The 26,931-nt window shown below is 49.6% G+C and overlaps 1 protein-coding gene and 1 long non-coding RNA gene across 2 annotated transcripts; one reads left to right on the top strand and one right to left on the bottom strand.

Annotated features, from left to right (window-relative positions):
* Positions 1 to 970: 970 nt before the first annotated feature.
* LOC132324075 (cystathionine beta-synthase-like) lies at positions 971 to 25,860 on the bottom strand. Its single transcript, XM_059840059.1, has 16 exons — positions 25,702 to 25,860; positions 22,781 to 22,923; positions 19,494 to 19,600; positions 17,413 to 17,547; positions 16,296 to 16,375; positions 14,976 to 15,107; positions 14,024 to 14,093; positions 12,457 to 12,548; positions 10,029 to 10,154; positions 8,074 to 8,158; positions 6,408 to 6,513; positions 5,806 to 5,877; positions 4,535 to 4,669; positions 3,895 to 4,003; positions 3,467 to 3,551; positions 971 to 1,662 (listed from the first exon to the last, which is right to left on the bottom strand). Exons 1-16 carry the CDS (start codon positions 25,711 to 25,713, stop codon positions 1,565 to 1,567), a joined length of 1,587 nt encoding a protein of 528 aa, XP_059696042.1. The 5' UTR covers positions 25,714 to 25,860; the 3' UTR covers positions 971 to 1,564.
* Positions 16,369 to 19,735, top strand: LOC132324077 (uncharacterized). The gene is made up of 2 exons (XR_009485512.1): positions 16,369 to 16,515; positions 17,089 to 19,735. It is a non-coding gene; the product is annotated as an uncharacterized LOC132324077 (long non-coding RNA).
* Positions 25,861 to 26,931: the final 1,071 nt, after the last annotated feature.

Raw genomic sequence — 26,931 nt, 5'->3', positions numbered from 1 at the left:
TGACATTTGCTTTCATTTAAGTTTTTGGTAGCCAAGGCAAATGGCTCTTCTGACCTTCATTAACACCATGGCCTGACAGCAGAATTAGGACCAAACCTTGCCCTCCCCTCCAGCCCTTGATAAGGAGCTCTCAGGGTGCACATTCAGGGATGAAGCCGTGGCCTCTCTCACTGTTCTGTGTCTGAATCTTTGTTTCTTCTTTGGCTCCCCTTCACTGTCCCCTCACCATGCAGGAGGCAGCCAGTGCCACCAACTCCCCCAGAGGTGAGGAAGGTGCACCCCAAAGCCCAGCTGCTCCCACAGGGGGGACTATTCACCACCAGCCCAGCATTCACCCTCATCCCCTCTGCTCATCCCAGCCCTCAGCTTTTCCTTCCCACCCCTCCTGCTGCCACCTCTCACCTCCTGGGGCTCTGTGTCCCTCCCTCCCTGTCAGACCTCTCCTGCTGGAACCCTGGCTGCTGAGAATTTTGGGCTTTCTGTGCTGACAGGCACTGACCCCCAAGAGAACACTGCATTTGACCTGAGGCCATGGAGAAAGCTTCCAAAATGAAATTATAGAGCTGGGATTGTGGGTGTGGAGTTGAATAGAAGTGTGTAATGTCACATGGTAGAAAACTTAGAGTTTAAGGTTTAGAATACAGTAATAGATATGAAGCAAAATGGATGTTTTAGGGCAGAGGCTGCTCCTTCTTCACCTTCTTTTTCTTCTTCACCTTCTTCTCCATGGGTTTGGGTGGTTTTGGGTAATTGGATAAAAAAGTCCCTACTGTGGGCACGAGTGGTTGGTTATTGGGTTAAAAGTAAAAATGATTTAGTTGTCATTTCTTAATTGGACAGTTTATCCTTAAAAGGCCATGTAGAGAGAGAAAAGGCTCCATTTTTAGTTTGTTAAAGTGCTGCAGAACCCAGGGTTTGTAAGACTGTAACAGAGATAAGAACTAATAAACATCTGAGTCAGAACAAGAAATACCATCTCACGCATTTAATCCCGAGCCTGGCAAACAGAAGTGAAGATCCACACTCTCCTGCTGCCTCCTTGGGGGCAAACATCCCCAGGGGTGAGGGGAATGGCTCCTGGGGGTGCCTGCAGCCTGCCTGGCTGGGCAGAGAGGGGCAGAAGGGTGCAGCAGTGCCCTGACTTGCCCCCAGCCCTGCTGCTCTTGTGGCAGAAATGGGCTCTGGCCCCAAGGATAACCCTCAGCAGCGGCACCACGGGCAGTGCACAGGTACCTGCAGCTGCCAAACTCACCAAAGCTCCTCCTGCTAAACTCTGGGCAGGAAGAACCATCCCCTTCCCAAGCTGACCTTCCCAGATTCCCTGCCCAGCCCTGGGAAGCTCCATGTGAGCACGCGTGGCTGTTAAAGACAATTTCTTCAGTTATCTCCTCTTTAGTGATACTCTGGGTGGCATTTGGCAGACAAATAGAACACATCACAATTTTCTCCTGGGCATTTTGAAAAAGTATTGGCTGCATTGGGCCAGAGGCTCCCTTGCCCAGGTGGTTTGGGCTCAGGGGCACACCTGGACCTGCTGGAGGAGGGGGGCAGCTGAGCTGCTCTGCTACTTCTTCTCATTCCTGCTGGCAAAGGTGAGGAGATCCATGGATGTGACCACTCCAAGCACAGTCTGCTTCGTGGAGGAGCTGCCATTTCCACTGACTGGAAGCACAGAAAATTCCAGCTTAGTGGCAAAAAAATAGAAAAGAACCCCACCACCCCCCTCAGCACCTTCCAGCTGTGCAGAGGCTGCTGTGCATTTATTAAAAGAAAACCCCAACAGGGACAGCATCTGTCTGAGCTCTACCTCCACAGAAATGATGGTGGAGCCTCAGTCAGGTCACTGTGATCATACCAGAGAGGCTTTTGCTGCAAATAACCCACCTTCCCCAGAGCAGGAAACTTAATTTCTCAGTTGTTTTTAGCCAACCTCTGTTCCAGTCCTGCTCCTATCACCACAGAACTTTTCAGAGCAAACTAATGAGACTCTCTAAAAGCAGCAGTCAGGCACTTTTCTGCTCTGTTCTCATAACATCCTACACCACCATTAATGAAACAGCACTTCAATAATTGTTTTAACTGTCTGATAAATGTTTTCTTAAATAAAAATAAAACTAGCCACCAGAGCCCAAACACAAGATAAAATGCAAGCTCCAAAGGTGTGGGAAGAAAGTAATAAATAAGGGGGTAGCTGTGACAGCATTAAACAGCAGCTCTGGAAAAGCAAGTGGGTGTTGTTTGAAAATCAGAGCAAGAGGTGCTGCAGACAGCTGGCTGATATTTTTTGATGATGGGTGCCATTTAATTTGCTGATACCATTTAATTTATATCAAAACGTGATACAGAAGAGCTATTCCTTATTTTATGACAACATAGCTGAGAAAGGAAACTCTGCCTGGCATTAATTTTGGTGACTGAGTTGGAAATGTGCACCAAAGGCAGTTTTGAGTGACAGATTTTTCTTTGCAACCTGTTGTGGGAACATGGATGGGCTTGCAAGCTTCAGAGCTGATGAGGCTCTGGGAGAACAGGCCTTGGAGAGGGAAGGTTTGGGATGTTTGGGTTTTGGAGGCCTCAGGTTGAGCAGGCAGCCCCTTGCTGGAGCCACCCACTGCTTACCTGAGGGATGCTTTGCATGCTCAGTGTGCAATGCCATCAAATCAGCATAATCACACCCTTCAGCTCTAATTCACAAGACCTAAACGTGGCTCTTCTGACTGCTTTTCGTGTTGCTCACTTCTCCCAGCCAAGGTCAAATCTGTGCTGCCTTTGGTGTAATTGCACTGGAAAGGTGTGCCAGGTCAGATGTGCTGAGCAGCACCTGTCACCACACCTTTTTTGGCTCAGAGGAGGCACAAGGGGTGATCCCTGCTGTGATGTGTCAGCAATCCTGATGCTGCTGTGGTGCTGCTGGGTTGGCTTGTACACCAAGGGGAAGGTGGCTATGCAGTGGATTGAGAATGAAACCAATAAAACCTGCTTTAATGGTGCTCCCAGACTGGCACAGCATCCCTCCACCCAGCCATGGTCCAGGGAAGGCTCACACACAGCTGCCCCAGGCTACACACCAGTGTCCCTGATGACCTGTGCCACAGGGTTTGCTCATGCCCACCCCAATTCTCCTCAGCTTTCTCATCTTAGGTGCCTGAATTCCACCCAGGCTTTACCTGATGTGGCCAAATGCTCCTTCTGACTTGCCCTTGGGCTACAGAAGTCTACAGAGATCCCTAATTTCCCCTTGCTAGCTTTGCCCCTCTCCCCTCACCCCTGTGGTGTCAGGAGGAGTCGTGGGTGAGGAGTGGGCAGTCCCAGGGCTTTGCAGAGCAGAATCCCCTCGTGGGGCAGAGGCTCAGGGGCTGCACAGGTGCAGCAGCTGCACTGACACCTGCCACAATCAGCTTGAGAATTCCCCTCTCCCCTCTCAAACACTTGTGCCAAGCACTGGGGAGTTTCTGCAGGTACCTACACTGTGTCTGCTCATGTACAACGATGGCAAAGTGGTCGTTCTCCAGGAGGCAGGAAAGCTTCCCAAGGCTGTCCTCCGGGCTGATCTGAACAGGGCAAAATACAACATTTAATGTTTTACTTCACCTGGCAATGGCTGAGCTCTGATTTTGGAGGGTGCTGATTCCCCAACTGGATGAAATCCTCTGTCAGTGCTTGGCTTCTGGTGTGAAAAGCTCCCGTATCTGAGCCCTGCTGGCTCTGCAGGGCTTTTACAGGGGCTTGTCCTTACTCTCGTCTCCAAGATGTCACTGTGGCCCTCCCCACTCCTCTCTGCCTTCTCACCAACCTCTTCTCCCAGCTCCTCTCACACCCCAGGGTGCTGCAGGTGCACGTCTCCCTCTCTCCCTGCCCCCAGACAGGCTGACACCAGCCCAGCCTCAGTGGTACCTTGGAGAACTGGTCGTAGGTGACCTTGGTGACAGGGTCTGAGAACTCCACATTTCCATCCAGCACGGAGCTCAGGGTGTTGCTGAGGGTCACCATTCCCAAAATAAGCCTGTAAGGGAACAGGTAGTTTTCCAGAAGGTCAGACCTGAGGTAGAACACACATTTTTTGTTGGGGCTGAACTGCTCTTGCTGAAGTCAGTGACTAAATTGTTGGGGGGAAGCACCAGGTTTCTCCTCACTTGGGCAGAACAAGGAAGTCTTTGTCCTCACCAAGCTGTTGGTTTCACAGCAGTTAAAATCTGCTGTTGCAGACCAGGACTTAGCAGCTGGGAGAAGGAAAACCCATGGGCTCTCCAGCTGCTTTTTTGTGTGGGTTTCCCCCCACTTTTCACTCCCCTGGGCTCCCCTTGCCTGTGCACTGACCCAGCATCTTCTGGTTTGGTGGGCACTGGACTGGGCTTTAACTGGATCTTTTACAGAAGTTTTATTGATGAATCTTCCCAAGGAGGCAGATGATCTTTTTAAAATTATCTGAGTCCAACACAAGAGCCCCAGCTCTGAATGAGTAAATGGGACTCGAGCTTCATCATGACTGATTTTTCTGTACAAATGCCCATCTGCAGAGAGCAGAAATAGTTACCCTGACTCAGCAACAACAGGAGCTTGGTCACATCCTTTCTCCTGCAGGATCTCAATTGCCTTTTGACAGCTGACTTCTGGGAGGAGGGTGAGAGGGGCCAAGAGATTCAGTTTCTGCACCTTGATGTTCCACCACCTGTTGGAAGACAAATGGCAGTGCTGAGCTGTGACTGCTACACAGCTGTGGCCTTCAGCAGGGGGCAAGGCCAGAGGAGATGAGGGACAGCCTGTCTGCCTGAAAAGCCAGCCCCACTCCTAGAGCCAAAGCAGAAATGCCACCACGGCCAGGTCTTGTTGAAGCCAAGCTTTCCCTACGCCCAGTGTTCATGCAGCTCCAGAGGCAGGGATGAGACCAGCAAGGTGCTGAGCTGTCCTGAATCCAAGGAAGCTATTGAGGGCTTCACTTCAAGCTCATAAATGGGTAACCTACCAGTTTGACTCCTTTGTTCTGTATCCTTGGTCCTCACAAGGCAGCATTTGCAGCTCCTGCAGGAGAGAGCCTCGCAGAGATGCTCGTGTGACTTATGAGGGACAAGCTGGGCTGGTTTGTGGGGGAGCACAAGCAGCTCCCAAACATCTCAGCCCTGAGTCCTTGCAGAAAAGGCAGGGCAATGCTGGAGCCTGGAAAGGCCAAGAGCAACTCTAACCAGACACAAGAGGCCTTGGAAATGTGTTAAGTTTTTAGGAAATATTTTAGAATAATTTTTGTTGAAGGAGAAACAGACATCAGTAATAGCTGCTGTCTCTGGCATTTGCCCAGCCACACATCAGCAGGCATCAGCAGTTTGCCTGTGACTCCTTGAGGGGACTCTTTCCCCATGGTGTCCAAGGGACAGCAGAATTTGCCAGCTTTTCTGGCCAGCAGCTCTGGAAGGTGAAAAGTTCCTGGTTTATGCGGAAAAGAGCTGCAGAGCTGCTTGAAAGGGGGCTTGCTACAACAGGGACCCACCTCCCCAGCAGCCTGATGGGCCTTTGAACATCAGATGTGGAGTAGAGAGAGATTTTCAGAGGGTTTAGGTGGCCTGGGCTGCCACGTGGGAGTGGATCAGCTACTTTGGGACAGAAATGGCTCCTTTAGAGACTTTGATTGGAGAGCTGAGAGATAACCACTCAAAAAAGAGGAGCTGACATTACAGCCTTCCCAGAGGGGTCTGGAATTTACTGTGTTTGTTCTAAACACTAAAAAGGAACATTTTCCTTTGAAGATAATGATTTCCAGACTCAGAAAGCTGATTCCCTCAGCACAGTTTATCCCAGCAGAGGTTGTCTTACCAAGGCTTGTGCTCCTGGGCGTCATTTAGGAACCCGTTTTTTATCATCCACTGATCATTCACAAATTTGGACCTAGAAATCACCAACAAAGAGCAAGTCTGTGAGGCTTCCAGAAGAAGTCATGCTTTGTTTCGTGCACCAGACCACAGCACTGCCCCCAGGGCTCTCATGATTTTTGCAGCTGGCTGCTCTCAGCCCCTTTTAAGGTCAACAGGAGCATGGGGTGCTCAGTAACTCTTCGAAGCATGCCAGCTATTTGCCTTCCTCACTTTAGGCATGCACACTCAGAAAGTGCAGCTTGGCTGAGTCCTGCTCCGTGCAGTGAGTCAGAGAGGAGAGGAAATAACCCCCAAGTGTCCCAGCACCCATCCCCTGGTGACTGCCACGCTGATGTGCTGTTCCTCCCTGCTGTTTATTTTGCTTTTTCCCTGTGATCTGCCCAAGGGGGCCTCCCAGCTCTGGGCTCGCTCCATGTGCCTTGCTATCAGATTTATTGGGGTGGTTCTGCTGAACCCCAAGCACCTGGGCTGAGTTGCTGTCACAGGAGGCCCTGGGAGCTCCCACCCTGGTGCTGGAAGCAGGAGAGGGAGCAGGACACTCACATGTAGTTCCGGACGGAGTCGGGCAGGACGACAACGCAGCGCTGGCCCTCCTGCAGGTCCCTGGCAGCTCTCACAGCCACAGACATGGCACTGCCCGAGCTGCCACCTGCAGGGGCACCAAGGGGAGGGAGACAAGGGTCAGGGCTGCCCAGGGCCACTGTCCTGAGGTGGGAAGCACAGGCTGCCCCAGATAAGGGTGCAGAGCTGGCACCTCGTGGGAGGGTGGCTTGGGACACTGGGATGGGAGGACAGTCAACCCCAAAGCCTTGTAGGCTTTAGGGCCAGGCAGAGGTAGGGACTGATGGGACGTGCTCATATGGTGGCTCTTGGGCCTTGGAGGCAGCATGAAAGTCACCTCATGGAGTTCACGAACCATTTCTTGTGGGCAGACTAAGGTCTGAGAGGTGCCATGCAGGGACATTCAGAACATGCTGCCCACACCACACCCTCCCTTCCCATGGGCAGAAAACCATGCCAGTTCTGGAGCTTCTGCCTGACATACTTGGCAGCCAAAGACTGGCTTTAAATGCACTGTAAAGACTGAAAAAAAAAAAAACCCATAAACATTTCATTCATGCTTGGAATAGCAGGCCAACATGATGGGAAGGCTTGAATGCTGCCCGTGTCTGTGTGCACGCATGTGGTTTGCTGCACGTAGGGAAAGCAGCTCCCTGCTTTACAGAGGCAATTCCTCCACCACCAGTCTGAGTACTGGAAGTCAAACACATTCCACTATCTGTGTGCCAATTACACCCTGCATTCAAGGCAGCACGTATTTTACAGCAGGTTAATTATCCCTGGGTCACATTTTTCAAACAAACGAGGAATGGCCCTGAAAAATGCAGCTCAGGGAACACGAAGCTGTTCACAAATTATGGCTGAGTTCAAACAAGTGGTTTCTGTTGAAACACAGTGACTCCGTGCCTGCTAGGTTAAATCAACATTTAAGTGTTTCATTACATATATATAGGCTGATCTTTTCCAAAACTCCCTGGATATGAGTGCTCAGGGCTTTTATCAGCTGTAACTATGAGCCTACGTGGTGTCTGCTCCTGGGTGCAAACTTGTGTCTGTTTGCTTGGCATTAGGGAAGGCTGAAAACAAGGCTGATGCTCTGTGGAGGCTCTCAGGGTACAGGCAGGGTCTGTCTGAGAGCACCTGTTCATTTTGGGAAGCCAGTGGGATCATTTACAGCTTGTTGGCACAGGGAGGAATACTCCATAAGAACATCTCACACTTTCTTTGCTTTCAGACCTTGCTGGTCCAAAGCTGGCACCTCTGGTGTGGCAGTGACACCGAGCACGGCCTCGCTGAGCTGCTGGCAGAGCCCACCTGTCCTGCCCCGAGCCCCACTAATCCTCCCTTCAGCCTCTGTAACTCTACACTGCCCGAAGATCCAGTTCCACTGCAAAAGTGCTCCAGTAAGGAGAGAATGATTCCTTCTATAATTACTGTGGCTGATGAGTCAGAGCCCAGACCAGACTGAGGGACACACCTCTGGAGTCTGCAGTGACCTCTGCACAGCCCTAGGCTCAGCCTTTCAGCCCTGCTGAGCCAGCAGACACAAAATGCAGAGGGCACCTCCTCTGGAGAGTTTTGATCCCAAGAGGATGAGGTTCAGAAGGTTTGTTAAGGGGACAGACTGTTGTGGCTGCACTGTGCTTACCACACAACAGCCCCTCCTCTCTGATCAGTCTGCGGGACATGAGGAACGAGTCTCTGTCGTTGCATTTGTACCACTGATCCACCACCTGGAAGGAAAGCAAGGAGGATGAGTCTTGGAAATGTCATTTCAGGCTGCCCTGATCCTCTGAAGCACACCATGGTGCTGATGCCCACAACACCTGGCAGCTCTGAGCTGCCTTCCACACTTGCTGAAAGCATTTGTCAGAACATCCGTGGTCTGGAGTTCTTGCTTGCAGACACCCCACGACTTTCCAGCACTCTTTCCTTGGAGAGTCAGGGATTCCTGACAGGTCCAGAGTTAGGATGTGGAAGGGTATTTATGATGTCCCATGCCAGGGTACATTAATGACTCAGAATTTGCCAAAATGAGATCCAGCTACAAGAATCAGTCTGGATTATTAAGGTGACAGCTCTCCAGCCAGGTGCTGACAGCAGGGAGTTAACACCTGGAAGCAGAATCAATCACAGGTCTGAGGCTGTGAGGGACCTTTCTAGAATGAGGCCAGGGCAACACAGGCCGCCTATATTAGGGATTTAAAGCTCTGTGGCAGCTGATACACTGAGAGGGAACTTGACAAGAAGAGCTACAAGGTTCATGATCTGCTGTCTTACTTGGATCTTGTGTCCAGTCTGTGCATGGTGCAGGATTTCTGCTCTCTCTCTGTGTGGTGCCTGAGGCAGAGAAGGCTCAGGAAAGAGCAGGTGATGAGGAGCAGCCTCAGCACAGACATCTGTGTGACCACAGCCAAAGGGGCACATCTGAACAATGGCGAGGCTGAGCAGAGGACACTCACACCGTGTTAAATGACTGCTTTTCACCTCTATCTGCCTTCTCCTTGTGGCTCAGGGTCATAGTTTGACATGGGAGGAATTTAGGGAAGTGAGGGAAAAGGTTTTTGTGTAACTGACAGTTTGTTGAGCAGCTAAAAAGCTGGATATGCCTCTGTGAAAGACACATGTTTTTTATCTCTTGGAAAAGTGGAAAAGTCTCCATAACCTTAACAAGAGGGACTTCTCTCCCTAAGTGAACTGAAGAAAGACTATTTTAAAGGTAGTAAACCAACTGGAAATTTTAGGGTTTGTTTCTTTACACTATCAATGAGAAAGGGGGGACAAGAAGTATTCTGAAGCGTTTGTTTTGGTTCTTACTACTTTTTGTTTTTCTTTTAATTACTTTTAATAAAATTTTCTTGATACCCTTTTAAAGTTTTGAGCCTGCTTTGCCTATCTCACAGCAGGAAGTGAATGCATTAGTGAATGACCAGCACCAAAACCTACCACACTCTTTGGTGCATTGGCCAGGAAATTTTAAATTTGAGGAGATTTTAAATTAACAAACCAAGTCAGTTGTAATCAGAGTTACTCAGAAAGTAACTGGGTGTCCCAATCCTCCCACAACAACTGGTTCTGCACTAGGAAGATACATCAGGCCCACCACACCTCTGCCCTTGGGAGCAGGCTGGATAACAAGGCAGAGAGCAGGCAGAGGCCCTTCCTCAGAGTGTAGCCACGTTTCTCTTCACAGAGAAAAGCAAGGCACAATTCTTCCCATGGATATTTCTGGGATACACATTCTCTGAACCTCAGAGAAAGGAAAAACAATTCTTATCTCATTTTCTGTGCCTGTGTTTGTACCAAACTAGAATGCAATAAGGAGATTGTTTGCCCAGAGTGATGGTGTTTTGTTCCCTTGGCCTGTCAGGGCCCAATGTGTGCGATGGGACTGTTGGGTGACAGTCACAAGATTCTGGGCAGTGGAGGGCAGCTGAGTGCTTGGCAGAATCAGTTTAGATGTGATGTAATATAGTGTAACATAATATAGAATAATATAGTATAATAAAGTAATTAATTAGCCTTGTGATGTCAATGGAGTCCTCCTCATCATTTCTCCCTACCACAGGGGTTGGCCTGCTTCAGTCTCACAGGGTTACTCACAGATCTGTCCAGGACAGTGGGGATGAAGTCGTGCCCAATGCCCTCCACCTCGATGGTTGTGGTGTTGCTCTTGTTCATCTCGCTGGGCAGGGCGACGATGGAGCCATCAGGGTCCACGCCAATGATCTGGGAGGGAAAGGCATTTTGTCAAACCAAGATGGGAATTCAGAAACAGCCAAGCACAAAACTCAAAGGAAAAGTTACGCTCTCACAATTAAAAGATAACTATTGTGTGAATATTAAGAAAAGCTTTAGTGATGTACAGTTATGTTATTGTAGTTTAGATGCCCTCTGTTCTCCCCACAGTTCCCTTCCCCCCTGTATTGCTGCCATCAGACAGCCTGGGCTGTCTAGGACAGGTAGAAGAAGGCTGTACATGTGTCCCTTACCTGGGGCAGGTGGGAATGGGCAAGCTTGGTGCTTAGGGGGTGAGGCATGGCAACACCTGACCTCCAATCCAGTGACAAGAAAGCAGTTTGCACTGATAAATGGCAAAGCAGAGCTGACTGACAGACTTTGGGAGGGGCCAGGGCTGGCTGATGCACCCCCAGGGGTGTAAAAGACTGAGCACCCAGCTTGAAGATGAACTGGCCATGTGGTGTGCATGAGGGGCAGTTCCCAGCACTGCAGCTTTTTCCTTATGCAGTCCTTTGTTGTATTTTTGTTTAGGTTTAATAAACCTTTTTAAATTTTCAAAGTGAGTAGTTATTTCTCACACTTATCAGCAGTGTTTCCTTCCTCTGATATTCATTAATATTCCTAATCACTAGCAGCATGGAGAGCTTCCAGGATAAAAGGGTGCTGCTTTCCACTGTCTTCTTAAATAGATCCTAGGTAGTCTTCAGCTGTTGCAGAAGTGACTGGTGGCTTAAAATGTTATCACTCTCAAGGTGTTTGTCATCACCCCTTTGGCAGAGCCTGACACTTCCAAAGCCCAACCCTGAGGACAGTGCCAGAGCTCCTTAATCTGCTCTAGGTGAAGCCAGCCAGTGAGCTCCAACCTGTGGATACAGACATCCTTTCTGGGTCTAGCTGTGCTGGCTGATGGTGATTTCTGGGGATTTTCCCTGGATATTTACAGCTGTGTGTCTGGGCTGAGGTGCCTCCCTGTCACTATGATATTTTCTGAAAAATCGTCTTTGTTTAGGATTTTCTTCTGGGAAGCTGAGAGGCCTCAAAAAAGAATGAAAACAATAATTATCTGATTGCTTAGGAATGTAGTCTAGAAATCGTTTACCAACAAGTAAAGCATCTTTGATTGGTTCCATGTGAATTGTTTTTAATTCATGACCAATCACCATCAGCTGTGTCAGACTCTGAGGAGTCAGTCATGAGTTTTTATTATTCATTCTTGTTTAGCCTTCTGATGTATCCTCTTTCTATAGTATAGTTTTATAATATAATGTAATATCATGTAATGTAGTATAGTATATTATAATATAGTATAGTACAGTATAATATAGTATAATATAATATACCATATATGAGATATTATATAATATATAATAATACATAATATGCAATATAATACATAATATATACTATATAATGTATAATATAATGTATAATATCATGTCATATCAGCCTTCTAAGAACATAGAGTCAAATTCTCATCTCTCACCTCATCCTGAGAACCTCACACCACACCTCCCTCAGCAGGCAGCTTTAGAAGGGATGGTGACACTGCACACACACAGCTGCACACTTCCAGGGAGGCAACCCCATGTCCCAGTGCTCCAGTGGTGGCTCCACACCTCCCTGGTGGATCAGGGATCACTCACACCCTGACCAGACCAGTGTGTGCATGGCTCCAATGTGCCTTGAAGCACGAGCTCTGCAGGATGAGCATTGTGAGGGATGCTAACCCTAAAGCACAGAGGGTTTTGCAGTGCCAGAGGAGAAGCATTTGCTGTCTGTGCCCGCCAGAGTGTCCTGCACAGGGCAAGGCACCAGGCAGGGGGAGATTTTAGTGGGGCTGTGGAAACTGGTCTCTAAGGCACTTGGATGGGTCTAGATCAGCCTAAACATCACCAAATTGCTTCCAACAAAAGCCAGGATTGCTGTGAACAAACAAATAAGTGCAGACAGCAACTACTTCCTCAGGTGAGCCGTGGGGTTCGGCAGGAAATGACAGGCAGGGACAGGACAAGGGGGAATGGCTTTGAGCTGAAGGAGGGGAGATTTATTTTGGATAATAGGAAGAAATCCCTTATTGTGAGGGTGGTGAGGCCCTGGCACAGGTTACCCAGAGAAGTTGTGGGTGCCCCATCCCTGGAATTGTTCAAGGCCAGCTCTAAGCAACCTGGTCTGGTGGAAGGTGTCCCTGCTGATGGCAGGAGGGTGGAATGGGACAATCCCCAATGTCCCTTCCAACCCAAACCACTCTGTGATTCCATGGAAACCCCACCAGTCCTGCCTCCAGCCTTACCTTGCACTCTGGGCACTTCTCCTTCAGCTTCCTGGCCACACCAGTGATGGTTCCTCCTGTGCCAGACCCAATCACCACCATGTGCACCTTGCCTGCAGATCAGGGACAGAGAGGTTTGCAAGGGCTCAGCACAGCCCCCAGCAGGATCTGCCCTTTATTCAGAGCCCTGTGCAGGTGCAGAGCCTGTGTCCCCCAGACCCCCTGTGAGCAGAGGTCAGGCAGAGGCCGTGCTGATGGCCTCAGCCTGGTCCTGTGCAGAAGCTCAGACGAGCTTGCAGAACCTGAGCACAGCCTCACTGCAGGGAGCTGAAGGTGACCTCCAGATCTCCCACTGCAGTTCTCCATGATTTCTGCATCTTTGGCATCTACTGAGCAGAGGGAACAGCATGAAGATGTGTCAGGGGAGATATAGGTTGGATATTAGGAAAAGGTTCTTCCCCAGAGGGTGGCTGGGCACTGAACAGGCTCCCCAGGGCAGTGGTCAGAGCACCAGCTTGACCAAGCTCAAGGAGTGTTTGGACAGTGCTCTCAGGCACATGGTGTGACTTTTTAGGTGTCCTGGACCAGAAGTTGGGCTTTGATGATCCCTATGGGTCCTCTCCAACTCAGGATATTCTGTGATTCTGTGGCTTAAAGGGGAGGGAATATCTCATCACATCCACCCCTTTCAAACCACAGCATATCAAAGCAAGCCTCACACTTGAATATCACTAACAGGCACAACCTCCAGCCTGTGCTGGCATCCACAGTGGAGGCAGGGCTGAGCTCTGCCCTGGAACCTGCCTCTGTCAGATGCTGCCCCACTGGCATCACTGAAATTATACAGATTTAGGGCTGCTAGGAGCAGAACTGGAGTCTGGCCTTCAAAACCTGATGCTGCAGCTGCATTGGAAAAGGGGGACCTGCAACCCACAGCTGGCAGCCAGCTGGAGCAAATCCTGACACTATAGAGGAGGCAAGGCTGGGACTTTCTTATAGCCATTGATACCTGACTGCTTTCCAGCTCTGATAACTGCTCTCCAGTTAAAACACCCAAGTCCTGGTAATGCTTTACAGAGCTCCCAGAACTGGCAGTAAATGTCCCTTCTATCTGCACAAACATGGACTGGGATAGCCCTTTATCCTCCTCCAGCCCTCACTTCCACGGCACTCGTTTGGGAGGTTTCAGTCTGTTTTGATTTGCAAATGAGAGTGCTGGACCAGACCATGCCCTGGTGGATTTATATTCCCCTCCAAAGCCTCGTGGGACCTCTTGTGTTCCCAGCAGGCAGGTCACTGTGGCCACCAAGAGACATGTTCTGGCTCCTTTAGGTACAACCTGAGATCCTTAAGCCTCTGGTGTCCTCCCCCAGGTTTTGCAATGGGAGGGGAGAGCTGGGAAGCCCTGCAGGCTGAGGTGGATCTGGGGTGGATTAGGAGAGGTTGCTACACTCTGTGTGTCAGTGTTATTAAGATAATGCTGCCTGCCCCTCCAGAAGCCCTTTGGGCTGTTTCTAGACATTCAGGTCAATAAGTGATGTAAATGAAGCCTCTCAGGGAGTGTTGCAGCCCTGTGCACAGACAGTACCTTCACACTGCTCCAGGATCTCCTCGGCCGTGGTGTCGTAGTGAGCCAGGGGGTTGCTGGGGTTTCTGTACTGTTCATTCCAGCAAAGAACAGCAGGGGTTACCGTGGGAAGAGCAGGTCAAATACCAAACCAGCAACAGCTCCTGACAGAGCTGTACACAAAGCATGCAGCTGCCCCCTCCTCTACCTTCCCAGGGAGAAACCCACCCCACCAGGACAGGTACAGGTGTTCCTCCTGTTTGGCCCTTTGGCACAGATTTCCAAGGCCCGCTTGGGAGGTTAAGTGTGGAAACCCTCACTGTCCAGCACCTGGTGCCCTTTAGGTGTGGGGATGGTTCAGATGGTTCATGCACAGAGGGATTTTGGAGCACTGATATTTGTGCACCCCACGCCCACACCCATGGACCAAAAAATGAGCTGAAAAGCCCATCCAGTCTTTGAGCTACTTTTTTTTTCTGAGAAGGAAGGAGCTTGCCTGACTTTGCTGCACTCCAGGGGCTCCTCACTCAGGGGTCAGAACAAATGCCCTCCTTGGTCCCAAGTGGACCAAGTACCAAGTTCCCTGCAGGAACCTCTGGCATGAGTCACCAGGGTTTGCCCTTTACAGCATAAGGTTTATTTTTGCGGCTGCTAGCTAGGCTTAAAAAGTGGGGCCTTTTTTCAGGTCAAAGTTAAATCTGAAGCAATTTGAGGAGTCTTTGAATTGTCTAAGAAAACCCAGCCTCACCCACATCCAGGCTTTGGCAGAAGTGTTGCAGGTTTGGAAGTGCCCCTTATTTTGTTTCTGTCCCCCTGAGCTTTGCAGAGGAGCGATTAAATTTCAAGTGCCATAAAACACTGACGAAATCTGCCTCTGGTGCTAGTCCAAATGGAGCCCCCAAACACAGGCACACTCGGAGAGCACCCTATAAATTCTTTTGGGAAGGGGAGCCAGTGGAGGGATGGCCTTTACCTGGTCCAAGATGTGAGAGTTTGGGATTTCATTTTTCAGCTTCCAGGCCACGCGGACGTTGGACTCGGGGGCATCAAAGCGAGTGCAGGGCGTCCTGATGATTTCAGCACCCAGGGCCTTCAGGATATCGACCTTTGAGAGGACAAGAGGAGCTGCACACAGCTGATCCCACTCAGGGATGGTAACCTGAACCTGCACGCTCAGGGCAGAGCCAGATGCCAGAGCAGCTTTGCATGTGGGAGACATTTATCATGCAGAGATACAATGTCCAGTTCTGGACTCTGCTGTCTCTGACAAGCTCCAGCAGCCCAGGGCCTCCTGCCTGAAGTTGGCACAGGGATTTGAGCCTGGCCTCGTGCCCTGTCCTACTTGGAGGGCAGGCTGGGGACAGGGTGGAGGGAGGTGACAGTGTGCTGCTCCCTGGGGCCAGAGGAAAAGGGCAGAGGGAGCTGGACAGGGAACAGGGTCTCCTGTGTGCTGGGACTGGAGCCCTAGCATGCAAAGGGGAGATCCAAAAGCTGGTTTTGCCCTAAGCCCATTCTCTTCTCTCACCAAAGACAGGGAAGGAGCAATCAGCCCTAGGGTGTCTCCTCTGGGAGATGGGGCTGTCAGTGGGACAGGGGAGTGCTGGGACACCTGGAGATAAAGCCCATGGCAGCTGGAGGTGGCATGTGACCCAGACTAAGCTAGAGTGAGATTTAGGTTGAATTGAGGGTGACACTTTGGAGAAGGGCTCATTCTTGAGCCAGGTCAGGGTGCATGTCTGGCTGCACTGGCATGAGTTCAGCTGAGCTGTCTGTGAGGCTCTTGGCTCACCAGTGAGGGATTTCTGCCATCTCCAGGACTCTGTGTTCCCCTTACCATCAGCTCTTGTGCAAGTGACTTGAGACACCACCCTGACAAACAGCTCAGGCAACTCTAGTCTCCAAGTGTCAAGTGTCTCCAGGTGAAAGAAAACCATAAACACACAGTGAGACCAAGTGACCTGTCAGATGTCAGAGGGGAAGAGAGCAGCTATGGCAGGGTAGCCCTGGCAGCTGCTTGCCTCTCCTGCTGTGCTTCACATGCAGCAGAGCCTGCTCTGTTCCTCTGCACCCACACACTGTGTTTGGCTCTCCCAGCTGCACTTCTGACACCAGACAGCCACCAGGCCGCCACAGGCTGCTTTTTTTTCCCTCAAGAGGCAAAGTTCTTACTAGCAGCTGTGGCAGTGGGTGTGCAAGGCTCACAAGGTTCAAAGGGCTCCAGGGAGGGAGAGGCAGAGAGAGGGAGGAAGGAGATGTTCCCTGGCTGTGGGGTAAAACCATAGAGAGCTCTGACCTTCTCCATGCTCATTTTCTCTGGCAGGACGATGATGCAGCGGTAACCCTTGAGTGCAGCCACCAGGGCCAGCCCAATCCCTGCGGGGTGGGGAGCACAGGGAATTGGTTGGCACCAGAATTTGGAAATTTGGCAATTTGGCAAGAGCAACTGACAGGCACCCCTTCCCACGCTCCTCTCTCCTGGATGGAACCATGGAGGGGTCACTGAGAAGCCACAGGTGAGGGCATCCTCCACGAGCCCCTTGGGATATGCTGGGAGCACCAGGGAGGGTGGGAGGATGTGCTGACAGGCAAGTGGTGCTGCAGCATCACTCCTGCTCCCAGGGGTGGCACTGAGAGAATGGGTAGAGCTTTTCTCCCCTCACTGAGGCTCAGCCACCTTCCTGTGGTTTTGGAAATGCAGGAGAGAGGTGGTTTTGCTTCAGGAGTGCCTTCCCCTCCCCCTCAGCTGTGGGGGGACAGACAGACAGGACTCTGCATGTCACTCCATGGCACCTCTGCTCCAGTTTCACTGGGGTGATGGAAGGAGCCAGCTGCTCCCAGCTAGAGCAGTAAGGTGAGGCAGCAGGAAGGAGCGGCATGTCCCTGCCAGGGGCTGCAGGGAGCCTGGTGCCATTCCAGCTGCCCCCAGGCAGGCAGGGAGCCAGGGTGATCCATGTGGGACACAGCTCTGGGGGAGCACAGACCCCCTTGGCTCCGTGGCTGGGGGGGCTGGGGTGACACAGTTTGGTGGGGTGACATGTGACAGCAACAAGGGCAAAAATTACAGGAATTCTCTTTGAAACGATCAGGGAAATGGTGTCTGAGAACCTCTGAGAATTCAAAAGCTTCCCAGCCTGAAAACACCCAGGGCTGCCCCAGCTCCTGATGCTGTCTGCTTTGCCACAAGGAGACCTTCCAGGCACACCTGTGCAGGTGTGGGACCCTCACAGAACCCTGAGGAATTTCATCAGGAAGGCACCTCAGCATCCCAGGAAGCCCATGGCCACCAGGAGGGGAGCTGAGGGGAGGATGGAGCCAGAGCCAACCTTGTAACTCCAAATGCAAATCCCTGCTCCTCAGAAATCCCCCCCTGCCCAGTTCCCAGGCAGAGGGAGCATCCCTGCCCTTCCCACCTGTGTTTCCTGACGTGGGTTCAATCAGGGTGTCTCCTGGTTTGATAATCCCAGCTCTCTCAGCATCCTCCACCATCCTGAGGCTGATGCGGTCCTTCACGCTGCCCCCCGCGTTGAAGTACTCACATTTTGCCACTGGAAAGGGAAACAAAGAGGAGACTCCATCAGGCACCAGCTCCCCCAGGCCTCACTGCAGTGTGAGGACACTTCTTCCTCCCCCTACAGGACTGTCCTTTGCTCAGGGGAATGCATCCACCACCTGCTTGTCTGGGATTATTCATCAGCACAAAGTCCTTCTTTCCCCCATGTTTCCTTCACCCTGGATGGGTTTGAAGTCAACCTGGACAGCCCAGGATGGGTTTAAAATCAGCTGGACACGGTCACTGCAAGGTCCCACACTGGCACAACACTCCTTGAGGACTCTCCTGTGGGCAAGGGTTAGCAGCAAGGTCTCACTGTCTATCCTGGGACATTGAGGTTTTTAACAGATATCTAAAAAGCTCCCCTCTTGCAGGGGTGATCTGTAGTCCTGACTGAGGTGCCATAAAAAATCCCAAACAGTAGAAAGAACATTTTCAAGTGTCAGGCCAAATTACAGTTTTTTTCACTGAGCTAGCAACAAGCCAAGTAACTTTCCAAGGCACATCTCAGTCCTCACTGGGGCCTCCACCACAGCATTCTTCTTACCAAGCCTTTGATGAACATCTGCAGCTGAGCTGGTGCTACTGAGCTCTGTTTTATGGACAACAGGGAGAAATGGGGATTTCCAGGGGTGTTTTTCACTTCACCCTGGCAGAGACAGTGACCTGAGGCTGAGAAATCAGCCCTGTACCTGGGCAGCCTGAATGGGAAAGGAAATGTTGTGCTCATCATTACATTTTATAATGCAAAGTGCCACAACTCCAGCTGCACCGGGGTCCTGGGGGCACTGGAAACACCAGGCAATCCCATCCAGCTGTAGCTGCTTCCTCTCATTCCTGTGTTTGCTGGGAAGGGGCTCTGTGCTGACACAGGACCGTGGAGCTGCTCTGCTCTCTGTTCTGCTCTCCTTCCCCTCCTGTGCCAGGGGAGGGAGACACCATCCCAGAAAATGGGATCTGCCTGGCATTCCCAGCACCAAAAGCACCAGCCAGACATCCTCCAAGGGACAGGCTGCTCCAGAGGTGCACCAGGCACTGCACATCTGTCCTCCCACCTCCAGCAGCTCCCTCCATGGTCTCCTGGTGTCCCCTCAGCTCTCACTGTGAGCAGGGTGAGGCAGTGCAGTGTGGAAAAGCAAGCCATGAATAAAAGCTGGAATCTTAGGGGAAAACCATCCTTGGTTTCCAGTGTGGAGGCTGCAGGGCTGGTGGCCCAAGGACCCCAGATGCTGAGAAGAGATCAGGTGGGAAAGCCCAGGGTGCTCCCTGTATCTGTGTGCTCAGTGGGGACTGGCTGCCCTTATAGTTATTCATAGTTATTTAACTGAATCATAGTTATTTAATAAATAACTATGGGGTTCCCAGGTGCCACACAGCACTGCAGGGCTCTGCTGTGCCATTGCATTAAGGATGAGTGCTCAGCAAGTCTCTCTTTACTCAGCTCTGTGACACTTGTGGCACTTTCTGCCTCTCAGAATCTGCCTTTCTGCTCAATTCAGATCAAATTAATTATCAGGGTTAGGAGTTATAGGAAAGGAGACTGAAAAGTCCACATGCACAGATCTGAGTTTATCATCCTTGTAATTGTAGGGGACCAGCCTAAAGTCAAGCCTTACATGACACAGCACCAGCAAACATCTCCTTAGGGAGAGGACTAAGATCCATCCCCAAATTTGGGCCAGCTCTGCTCTGAGCTTATGCTGCTGTTATCTGGCAGGAGAGATGCCTCACTACCACTGCCCCCCTGCTCATTGCTGCTTGAAACCTCCTGCTAGGCCCAAGAAATTACTGCCTAATAAGCAGGAGAGCCTAACATGAGCCACATCTGCCCCTCCCCATCTCTGTTCCTCTCACAGAGCCTCTTCTGAAGCCCCCCCTCCAGCAGCACCCCTCACCCTCACCTCGTGGCATGCAAAAACCTGCTGGGAAGGGGACACTCACAGAGGTCACACTTGAGCCCATAGGACTTCCCAATCTTGTTGATTTGGACCATTGGGGTGTGGCCAATTTTCTTGAGGATATTGGGCAAGATCTTCTTTTCTTCTGTCCTGAAATAATGCAGGGGAAAAAAAAAAAGTCAAATCAAAACTATTGTTGTGCAACATGAACAAAGAGAAAATCTGAGTGAGGTTTCAGCAACTTTATCAAGGCCACCAAAACACACCCCAACTCCAAGAGAAAAAGTCCCCATCAACAATTAGTGGCACCAGGAGTTAGTTACAGTTCTCCATCATGAGTTATTAGGTCTTTTACATAAAAAGTAAGCAAATTAATTTTCAGGGTTGTTCTGAAATTTCTTGCTCTGCAAAACTCTAGGCCAGATCTGTAATGAGTGAGAAGATGCTGGCAAGCCTTAAGATTTTATGCTGTGGGTGAGAAAACCAGCAGACACAGCACAAAGCTCCTCCTCTTTTCCCCATCCTGCCCAGCCCCATCTCTGCTCCCCACATTTCCAGCTCCCTCTGGCCCAAGTGCTGCTGGCCAGGACTGCCAAACTTGCAAGGATGGCTCCAAGCCATCAGAGAAGCCCAAACCTCAGAGGGTTCTGGGGGGTGTTTTGCAAACAGTTGAACCCAGCTCTGTGATCAGTGAAATCCAGCTGTCCAGATTTGCCAGTCGCTGTCAGGCTCCAGCAGGAGCCAAAAACCACAGCAACAGCAACCTGAAAAAAACCTGTTTGCCCAAGACACCTTGCCAGGGAACTCACACCCCTGAGCTCTCTCACAGGTGATGAGAGCTGTGCTTGTTTGGGCCACATCCTGGTCACAAGCTGTCATGGTTTGATGCTGGTGCAATGCCAGTGCCCCCATGAAAATATATTCTCCCCAGTGTCTGCTGTGAGATGTGACCAGAAATAGAGCAAAGCAGGCTCCAGCTCGGAAATAAAGGAAAAAACTTTATTAACCTACAGCTATATGTAAAAGGAACACACACACAACTCAGAATGAAAACCCTCCAGCACATTCCTCCTCCCCCCATCCAATTTTCAACACAGCACAGTGAGAAAAAACCCTGGGTTCTCAGTCCAGTTACCACCCTTCAGATAATCAACTCTCAGTTCATCAAGGAGAGAGGAGTCCCTCTTGTATCATAGGCTTCCCCAGAAAACACAGTTGGAACCTCTTGTGTGTCCATGTCACACATGGCACTGCCTGGACAATATGGGACATCTCTTTGCCATGGGGTGACAATTCCCCATTCCCTCACTGCTCAGCTCTGATGTGCACAGCCCTCACCTCCCACCATCCCTGTGCCCCTGAACTGGAGTTGTGCTGTCCCTGTCACGGCCAGGCAGTGGCTGTGTGCTGGCAGGAAGCCCAGGTGGCACAGGGGTGACTCAGGGACCTCTCACCCCTCCCTGCAGGTTCTGCAAGTGTGACATAAACACCCTGCAGGAGTGCAGGGGTTTAGTGAAGGTCTTTCCTACCAAGAGGTTCCAGGCTCCCTGCATCCCTAGCCCAGAAATGATGGGATGTGCTGTTACCCTTCCCTCTGTGGGAAGTGTTTGCAGACATCTCAGGCTCCACTGAGTACTGCCAAATGTGGGGCAATACCACAATAAAAGAGCTTCCCCCACAGCTGCAGCCATTGCCCATCTGCTCCAAAAGCCACTTTTGAAATGCTCAAGGATTTCAGTAGGGCTGAGCCTTGGCTCCTTCGTAAGGTTCAACTGGAGCCTGGCTCTCTTGAGAGTGCCCTGAGTTACTGCACTGCACATCTGGATTGCATCCTGCAGGTGCTGATGTCAGTTCAGGACAGCAGACAAGGATGGTTTTCCCCTAAGATTCCAGCTTTTAGTCATGGCTTGCTATTCCTTGAGATGTCCAGGGGAAAACCAGTCCTGGCAAAGCAAAGGATTCCTGCTGAGGTTATGCTGGGTCAGAACCAGCTTGAGGGAGGGCAGAACTAGTCTACCTCTGTATCTCTCAAAGAAATTTAAATATTTAATGTTCTTAATTGAAATAACAACCTGTCTCCTCCCTCTGCTTCTACCCCCAAAACTCAATCAGATTTCACCTGGGAATCTCAAGAAGTGCAGAGATTTTTGCTCCATCTGTGGCTTACCCAGAGCAGGGAAACCAAACCACCTCTCCCTCCACGCCCTGCTGCAGAGGTGTGACATGTCACAGTGTATTTTCTTCCCTGCTACACAGTGGATTATGCTTCAGCTCCTGCTCTAGCAGGGCTGTGTGGGCCCCCACAGCCAGACTCCATTCCCAGAGCAGTGTTTGATGCCCAGGGTTGGGGAATATTACTCCCATCTCCTTCTGGGGGTAGGATGGGCTCAGCCACTGGCACCACTACGGCACCCTGATGCTAAATTGTTTAAAAAAAAAAAAAAAAAAGTTATCCTCCTAGGAATGATAATTGAGGGGGAAAAAAAAATTAATTTTGATTGAAAAGAGCTGATTCTCTCCTCAGGTACCAGCTGCAGGGGTTGCACTGAGCCATGCTCAGCTTGCTGGATCAGCTCCAGGGCTCTGCATTCCATTCCTCCCTCCTGCATGGGTCAGACCCAGAGGCTGCTCTGGGCTACCCACATGTTGGTGGCTGTGCCCTGACCTTGTCCTGCCTGGCACATGGTCAGGCATGACCATGCAGAGCAGTGCTGCACCTCCCATGGCCTCCAGTTCCTGCAGCTGGACTTTAGGAGTTTTACTCCACTCGCTGGAGCTGGATCTCTGTTTCACATCTCTGCACTGCAGGATGTGTCTGCAGTTTCTCTGACATTTATGGGACAGCCTTATCTTTAGTAGCTTGTCTGTGTCTGGTTTGCAGGGTCATTAAAGCACCTCTTGTCAGGACTAGTCTGGGCCCTCACGTCACCCTGGGAGGGAACCTGCTGCTGTGAGGGCAAGAACAGCTCAGAGTAAGCACTTTACTCTGCACTGGGACCATTTCCTGCTGATATAAAAGCCCAGGCCCTGGTAATCCATTTTTGTGAAGGCCTCTCAGCCACCTAAAATAGGATGCCCCAAACAAAGAGATGCTCTGGAAAACACAGAGCCTGAGACTCAAGCCAGCCACATCCTTCTGCAAAATAAAAGGGAGTGAAAAAGGTCTTCTTGGAGATGGCAAAAGAGAAAAGCTGCTTTTGCCATCTGGAAAATAAACCATCATTAACACAACAGCTGGCTTCTGGCCATGACCATCCCGGTGTAGCAACAACCCCCAGGAAAAGGTGCTGAGCTGCACCCTGAAGAAAGCAGCACAGAGGAATTACTTACAAGGGAACACAGGAGTGTGGAGACTTGCTGGCAGGCGTTGTGGCTGTCCATGTGCACTTACTGGGCAAGTTGGGAAGGATCCAGGTGCTGTCCTGACCATCGGCAGCCCTGCCATTCACCAGGGGGCACTTCTTACTCAGCTCCTGCGGGGTGGAAACAGAGGTCACATGGTCACTGTCATATTTTCTGAAAAATCCCTTTGCCAGGATTTCTTCTCCTGGGAAGCTTCAGCTTCTCCATGTTTTGCTCCTCCGGAATGTGATTTGGAGAATTGTTTACCCAACATGTGAATTGTTTTTAATTAATGGCCAGTCACAGCCAGCTGTGTCAGGCTCTCTGAATCTGTCACAGGTTTTTATTATTCATTCTTGTTAAGCCTTCTGTCTATCTCTTTTCTCTTTCTTTAGTATAGTTTTAGTATATATATCATAAAATAATAAATCAGCCTTCTGAGAACTTGGAGTCAATTCTCATCTCTCACCTCATCCTGAGGACCCTCAAAACACCGCAACAATTAATAACCACAGTCACATAGACACCTGGGAGAAAAATAGCTGCAGAAGGGGAAAAAATGGCCTTTGGGTGTGAAGGCAGGGTGGCCAGGCTGTTTGGAGCATCCTGCTGGCATCTCAACCACATGAAGGTAGGTGGCTAAGGACGTTGTAGGGGTGGAAGGAGGCTGGAAGGAGATGAACAGATGAAAGGATGTTGTAGTGAGGTGAGTGTCAGTCCCTTCTCCCAGGGAGCAAGTGGTGTGACAAGAAGAAATGGACTCAAGCTGCCCAAGGGGAGATTATACATTTGAAAAAAATTAGATTATACATTAGGAAAAAAAATTCATGAAAGGGTTGTAAAGCATTTGAATAGAATTACCAGTGAAGTGGTGTAGACACCATCCCTGGAAGTGTTCAAAACTCCTGTGGAGATGGCACTTGAGGACACAGACTCATGGGGAACATGGTGGTGTGGGCTCTTGGCTGGACCTGATGATCACAACAGACTTCTCCAACCTTAGCAATTGCATGACTCCATGATTCCATGACAAAATTGCTCTTTTGGAGTGGTGTGCTAGACCCCATACATCATCTGGGCATCCTCTCCAGTACATCTTCTTCCCCATCTCAAAACCATCACCTCCACTAGGAAATTTTATGCTCCTAATTTAATTACTTGGTCTAGAACAGCTTTTTTCACCCTAGCAATGAAGAACCTGCAGGTAAATCCATCCAGCAATAGTTGGAGAATGCTTTTATGGTGATGGTGGGACTTGGACGTCACCTCTGCTCTGGTATCCAAGTGAATTAAAATTGAGAAAAAAGAACCAACAAAAATAAAACAGCAAAGGGCAGCAAAGGTGCTTGGGGGTACTGAGCAACTCCCACAGTAAAGCAGCTTAAAGAGAGGAGGAGTGATCAGGCTGAAAATGAGACAAGAGGCTGGTGCTGAGAGCAGGCTCTAAATCCTGGGGGAGTTGGAGAAGGTGCATCAAATAATGAGCAGTAAATAATAAGGCAGAATGGAATTATCAGAAACAACTACAGAGGCAGAGCAGATAAAAAATGGAGTGAGAAAAGGGTTAAACCAATTAGAAAGGTTTGAGTTCAGTAGCAGATTTTAAGCACACAAGCCCTCATAGCATCAGTGCTCTGCAGGAAGGCAATTTGCTGTGCTGTTCTCTCGGTATTGCTGGTGCAAATACAGACAAAAGGAGGAGTCTGGGCTCAAAGTTTATTTTCAGCATCTGCTACTGAACAATAGCAGAAACAAATAAACCCACAGAAGGGTTACATGCAGGTTTGGTATGACCTCTCTGCTCTGATTCTCTCTGCAATCCATCCACCATGTGTGTGGTAAAAAAAAAAAGAACCACATGGAGAAAAACCACATGAGTTTTGGTAGCTGTAAGTTCCTTTTCTGGCTTGTTCACAGAATGAGTTTACCTTGATTCAACCATTAGTGAATAAAGGGACCTTGAAACTCCACAGGGTCATGGATGGAGGCTTGTGTCTCACTTCGACTGATGAGGAAAGCTGCTTAGTCTGCCCTGTCTCCCTACACATCTGTGGTGGTGCATTCTGCAATTAGAGCAAGTCTAACCCTTTCCTTTCCTTTGCTGCAGCAGAAATGGTCAAAGACATGATGCTGGACATTCCTTCTGCATTTAACTCCAGACTGAGAACAGAGACATCATTTTGCCATCTGACAGAACCAAACCAGTGACTCAAAGAAGAAACATCCCATTTCTAAACACAGAGAAGTGCCTGCAGCAGGGCCTGACCTGCTGCCACACGGAGGGGCCATGGGAAATCCAGTTTACTTGGGGAGCTTCATAAAGCCACAGCCCTGTCCCCCCTCAGCTCCTGGGCTCCCTGCCAGTAGCTGTGGCTTACAGTTACAGGAATGTGCTCTTTGTTGGTGGAGTGACAAAACTATCTCCTTAAAATGGAAATAAGCCCAGAAGTGTCTCTCCTCAATTAGGTGAAAAGGCATCTCATAGGACTTAAGAGACTTCACCTCAAACTTAAGGATAGTGAATTGGACAGGAGCCAAAAGGTCCTGCGTGGACAATTTACTAGAAAAAGAAGAGAACAAATAAATTAATGGCTTTTTGTGAGGTGTTTTACCAGGGGCAGGAGGGCCTCTTGCACCTGGATGGGTTTTTCTCTGTAAAGAGTTTGTTATTTTGCCTTTCATTAAAAGCTTTTTTGTTTCTAACACTGCCAAAGAAGCTGTTCTGCTAATTTTATGCCTTCTAAGGTAGCTGAGCTATCTTAGCTGTGAAATATATCTTTAAGAGCTTATGAGACCTGGCTCAAAGAGACTCTTATTTCACACAGTGGCCAGCACGCTGATGTGGCTGAGTCCTGATTATCTGAATTCTTTGTGGCTTGACATATAAACCCATGGGCAGCCTTAATTACCATTTCTGCCATCCTCCTCCTGCTTGCCTGCTCCTTTCACCCTCCTGGTGGGAGTTTCTCTGCAGCAGCCTGGCAGGACAACCCGAGGTCTGTCTGTGCTGTGATTCCCTGGTGGCTTCCACGCTGGATGGGGCTGGGTTTGGTCCCTGAGGGCTGGGCTGTCCCTGGAATACAGAAACATACCCCACTGTTACTGCAGCAACACCAGAGGGATGGAACAGCCCATGATGTGTGGCTGAACCTTCTCCTTATGCAGAGGCCCCACAGCATCTCAGAAATTGGAGGTCAACAATTCCTGTTGGAACCTGGCTCCACAGCTAAAGCAGACAGAGAACTCTGGTCCAGCCCCACACCAGACCCTCAGCCACCTTTTCTTCTCCAGAGACACCACCCCCAGCCTCAGAGAGCAGCAGGAAACCATGAGGGTGCAGGGCAGTCACCCCAAAATGCCTTGGATCCTGCAGCCAACAGAAGCTTTCCCAGTAAACTTTGCCTCCCAGTGCTCTCCCCCATCACTGCTGCTCATTGAGAGAGATTAAAGGGGAAAAAATTGTTCATTTCCTTGCAAGTCAGGATTTATTCTGGCCTTGAGTATATCTCCCAAAGCAATTCTGTGTTTACCTATCTAATTAGCTGGGAAGGAGCAAAAGTCACCTGTGGGCAAAGAAGAGATAATCCACAGTGTATCAGAGGTGGTCAGCAGGCTTTCACAACTGAGCTCACCAGCTAGCACCCAAAATGCAGGCTGTTAAAATTCTAGATACTGAGAATTTTAGATTTTTTGTGTTGAAAGACACAGGCTCTCAAGAGAACACTGCCTTTAACCTGAAGCTGTAGAGAAAAGTTCCAAAATTGAATAATAGCATTAAGATTATGAGTGTGTAGTTTGAATAAAAGTGTGTAATATCACATAGTAGAAAACTTGGAGTTTAAAGTTTTAGAATAGAGTTTATAGAATATAGTTTTAGAATATAAAGTTTTATAATATATATAGAAGATAGTTTTTTAGAGAGAAGTTTTAGAGCAGTAGCTAATCCTTCTTCTTCATAAGTTTAAGTAGTATTTTGTAATTAGACAAAAAAGTCCACATTGCAAGACATAAGTAATTAGTTATTAGATTAAAAGTAAAAATAATTCAAGTGTCACTTCTTAATTAGATAGTTTTTCCTTAAATGACCTTGTAGAGATAGATACCGAACCATTTTGTAACGTGTGAGTGAAATACTATAG

Source organism: Haemorhous mexicanus, chromosome 2 (assembly GCF_027477595.1).
Source record: "Haemorhous mexicanus isolate bHaeMex1 chromosome 2, bHaeMex1.pri, whole genome shotgun sequence".
In the NCBI taxonomy this organism is placed as follows: domain Eukaryota; kingdom Metazoa; phylum Chordata; class Aves; order Passeriformes; family Fringillidae; genus Haemorhous; species Haemorhous mexicanus.
The sequence above is the reverse complement of the archived record's forward strand: the minus strand, read 5'-3'. Positions and strand labels throughout refer to the sequence as shown.